This window comes from Grampus griseus (genome assembly GCF_964374135.1).
Source record: "Grampus griseus genome assembly, chromosome: 1".
Classification (NCBI taxonomy): Eukaryota; Metazoa; Chordata; class Mammalia; order Artiodactyla; family Delphinidae; genus Grampus; species Grampus griseus.
In genome coordinates, this window is record NC_139017.1 from 60,752,585 (window position 1) to 60,757,094 (window position 4,510).

Sequence of the window (4,510 nt, forward strand, 5' to 3'; positions counted from 1 at the left end):
ACTAATTTCTAGGGTTCTTCGTAGGACCTTAAAAGGAGTTGTGGAACAACAATAGAAGCCACTGTGATGAGAAGCCCGTGCACCACAACAAAGAGTAGCCCCCGCTCGCCGCAACTAGAGAAAACCCGCACGCAGCATTGAAGACCCAACGCAGACAAAATAAAAATAAATAAATAAATAAAAATTATTTTTAAAAAAGTAATACTCAGGTTTGAGGCATGAGAAATATGATGAGGAGAAATTAGCTAATGTTTTCAGAACTTTTAAAATATCAAACTCAGTCTCTAAGATTTTAGCATTATATACAATATCGGTTACTTATTAGTGGTTTGGGAAGGCCAATTTAAAATTTTCTGATCTTACCGTATTGAAATTCATGGCCCTAATGTTTTCCACATTGACTATGTGAATAATGAAGAAAACTCAATCATGTATTTCATTTCCAACTGGACAGAAAACAAAATTTTAAAAAGTGTTTGGACTACTGACTTTTGATTTCTTCTAAGGCAAATGTATAGGTAATTTTTATTCCCTTATTAGGAGAAAAATGGTGGAAGAGGGCAGGGTTAAGAATTAAGATTTCAAGAGCGTGAGAGGTAGATGGCCAACCAGAGTTCCTAAGGTTCGGTGCCTGTAACTGTCGCCGCCGCTTAAGCCTGCCAAAGCAGTGGTACGGCTGCTGCGCTTGTGTTTGCTACCTCTAGAAACATTCTTGCCAGTAGTGGCGGCAGCGGGACTCAATTACCCCCTCTTCTCACTCTCTCCAGAAGCTCCAGATGGCGTCTTCTGTGGGCAACGTGGCCGACAGCACAGAACCAACGAGACGTATGCTTTCCTTCCGAGGGTTAGCTGAGTTGGCACATCAGGAATATCAGGCAGGAGATTTTGAGGCAGCTGAGAGACACTGCATGCAGCTGTGGAGACAAGAGCCAGACAATACTGGAGTACTTTTATTACTTTCATCTATACATTTCCAGTGTCGAAGGCTGGACAGATCTGCCCACTTTAGTACTCTGGCAATTAAACAGAACCCTCTTCTGGCAGAAGCCTATTCGAATTTGGGGAATGTGTACAAGGAAAGAGGGCAGTTGCAGGAAGCAGTTGAGCATTACCGGCATGCATTGCGTCTCAAACCAGACTTCATTGATGGTTATATTAACCTGGCAGCCGCTTTGGTAGCAGCAGGCGACAAGGAAGGGGCAGTACAAGCTTACGTCTCTGCCCTTCAGTACAATCCTGATTTGTACAGTGTTTGCAGTGACCTAGGGGACCTGCTCAAAGCCCTGGGTCGGTTGGAAGAAGCCAAAGCATGTTATGTGAAAGCAATTGAGACGCAACCGAACTTTGCAGTAGCTTGGAGTAATCTTGGCTGTGTTTTCAATGCACAAGGGGAGATTTGGCTTGCAATTCATCACTTTGAAAAGGCTGTCAACCTTGACCCCAATTTTCTGGATGCTTATATCAATTTAGGAAATGTCTTGAAAGAGGCACGGATTTTTGACAGAGCTGTGGCAGCTTACCTTCGTGCCATAAGCTTGAGTCCAAATCATGCAGTGGTGCATGGCAACCTGGCTTGTGTATACTATGAGCAAGGCCTGATAGATCTGGCAATAGACACCTACAGGCGAGCTATTGAATTGCAACCACATTTCCCTGATGCTTACTGCAACCTAGCCAATGCTCTCAAAGAGAAGGGCAGTGTTGCCGAAGCAGAAGACTGTTATAATACAGCTCTGTGGCTGTGTCCCACCCATGCAGACTCTCTGAATAACCTAGCCAATATCAACCGAGAACAGGGAAACATTGAAGAGGCAGTTTGCTTGTATCGTAAAGCATTAGAAGTCTTCCCAGAGTTTGCTGCTGCCCATTCAAATTTAGCAAGTGTATTGCAGAAGCAGGGAAAACTGCAGGAAGCTCTGATGCATTATAAGGAGGCTATTCGAATCAGTCCTACCTTTGCTGATGCCTACTGTAATATGGGAAACACTCTAAAGGAGATGCAGGACGTTCAGGGAGCCTTGCAGTGTTATACTCGTGCCATTCAGATTAACCCTGCATTTGCGGATGCCCACAGCAGTCTGGCTTCCATTCACAAGGATTCAGGGAATATTCCAGAAGCAATTGCTTCTTATCGCACTGCTCTGAAGCTTAAACCTGATTTTCCTGACGCTTATTGTAATTTGGCTCATTGCCTGCAGATTGTCTGTGATTGGACAGACTATGATGAGCGAATGAAGAAGTTGGTCAGCATTGTGGCTGACCAGCTGGAGAAGAATAGGTTGCCTTCTGTGCAGCCTCATCATAGTATGCTATATCCTCTTTCTCATGGCTTCAGGAAGGCTATTGCTGAGCGGCATGGGAACCTCTGCTTGGATAAGATCAATGTCCTTCATAAAGCACCGTATGAACATCCAAAAGACTTGAAGCTCAGTGATGGTCGACTGCGTGTAGGATACGTGAGTTCTGACTTTGGGAATCATCCTACTTCTCATCTTATGCAGTCTATTCCAGGCATGCACAATCCTGATAAATTTGAGGTATTCTGTTATGCCCTGAGCCCAGATGATGGCACAAACTTCCGAGCGAAGGTGATGGCAGAAGCCCATCATTTCATTGATCTTTCTCAGATTCCATGCAATGGGAAAGCAGCTGATCGCATCCATCAAGATGGTATACACATCCTTGTAAATATGAATGGTTATACCAAGTGTGCTCGAAATGAACTCTTTGCTCTCAGGCCAGCTCCTATTCAGGCAATGTGGCTGGGCTACCCTGGGACCAGTGGCGTGCTTTTCATGGATTATATCATCACTGATCAGGAAACTTCACCTGCTGAAGTTGCTGAGCAGTATTCTGAGAAACTGGCTTATATGCCCCATACTTTCTTTATTGGTGATCATGCTAATATGTTCCCTCACCTGAAGAAGAAAGCAGTCATCGATTTTAAGTCCAATGGGCACATTTATGACAATCGGATTGTGCTGAATGGCATCGACCTCAAAGCATTTCTTGATAGTCTGCCAGATGTGAAAATTGTCAAGATGAAGTATCCTGATGGAGGGCACAACGCAGACAGCAGTAATACAGCTCTTAATATGCCTGTCATTCCAATGAATACTATTGCAGAAGCAGTTATTGAAATGATTAACAGAGGACAAATTCAGATAACAATTAATGGATTCAGTATTAGCAATGGGCTGGCAACTACTCTGATCAACAATAAGGCTGCCACTGGAGAAGAGGTTCCCCGTACCATTACTGTAACCACACGTTCTCAGTACGGGTTACCGGAAGATGCCATTGTGTACTGTAACTTCAATCAGTTATATAAAATTGATCCATCTACTTTGCAGATGTGGGCAAATATTCTGAAGCGTGTTCCCAATAGTGTACTGTGGCTGTTGCGTTTTCCAGCAGTAGGAGAACCTAATATCCAACAGTATGCACAAAATATGGGCCTTCCCCTGAACCGTATCATTTTTTCACCTGTTGCTCCTAAAGAGGAACATGTTCGGAGAGGCCAGCTGGCTGATGTCTGCTTGGACACTCCACTCTGTAATGGACACACCACAGGGATGGATGTCCTTTGGTCAGGGACACCCGTGGTGACTATGCCAGGAGAGACTTTTGCTTCCCGAGTTGCAGCTTCCCAGCTCACTTGTTTAGGCTGTCTTGAGCTTATTGCTAAAAATAGACAAGAATATGAAGACATAGCTGTGAAACTAGGAACTGATCTAGAATACCTGAAGAAAATTCGTGGCAAAGTCTGGAAGCAGAGAACATCTAGCCCTCTATTCAACACCAAACAATACACAATGGAACTAGAGCAGCTCTATCTACAGATGTGGGAGCATTATGCAGCTGGCAACAAACCTGATCACATGATTAAGCCTGTTGAAGTCACTGAGTCGGCCTAAATAATGACTGTGTGCACAGGAGAATTACCCCTGTACCTGAGCCTCAACCTTCTGGGGGAAAGGGAACTACTTTTTCCTTATCTGTACAATACCATGTTGCAGATGGGTGACAGACAATGATAAGAAATAGCACAGCCAGACTTGCTTCCTGCATGATCATGATAGGGAGAGACACAAGAGATGGGAAACTGCTGTTCCACAAGGAGTCTCCATAGAATTTTGCAGCAGCCAGGTGTCTGGAAGGTCTGGAAGGTAAGTCTGGAAGGTCTGATCTCCCTTGGTCTTCCATGGGACGGATGGTTAGTGTGGACGGGAGATAGAGATTGCCCAGCCGTTTTGTGATTATCATGAATTGATTGAGTCTTCTGAATTAAATTTTTTCTTTATATTTTGGGTATTGGAGCTTTTAAAAATGTTTGGTTTCAGATATTTTTATTCATGTCAAGTGTATATGATTCTCTTGAGATAAGGTTTTAAGCTAAAATATTCCTTGTTTTAGTTTCTGAACTCTACAGATACGGGGACTTTGCTGGTGTAGTCTTTTTATAGGTTTTATAAACCACTTGAGCCTATATCAGTCATTTTAGTGTCTG

General features: G+C 43.6%; 1 protein-coding gene across 1 annotated transcript; it reads left to right on the plus strand.

Annotated features, from left to right (window-relative positions):
- Positions 1-776: 776 nt before the first annotated feature.
- LOC309836203 (UDP-N-acetylglucosamine--peptide N-acetylglucosaminyltransferase 110 kDa subunit-like) lies at positions 777-3,966 on the plus strand (the record flags this gene model as incomplete). The annotated part of the gene is made up of 1 exon (XM_082676075.1): positions 777-3,966. The coding sequence occupies one exon, from the start codon at positions 777-779 to the stop codon at positions 3,915-3,917; it is 3,141 nt and encodes a 1,046-aa protein (XP_082532201.1). The 3' UTR covers positions 3,918-3,966.
- Positions 3,967-4,510: the final 544 nt, after the last annotated feature.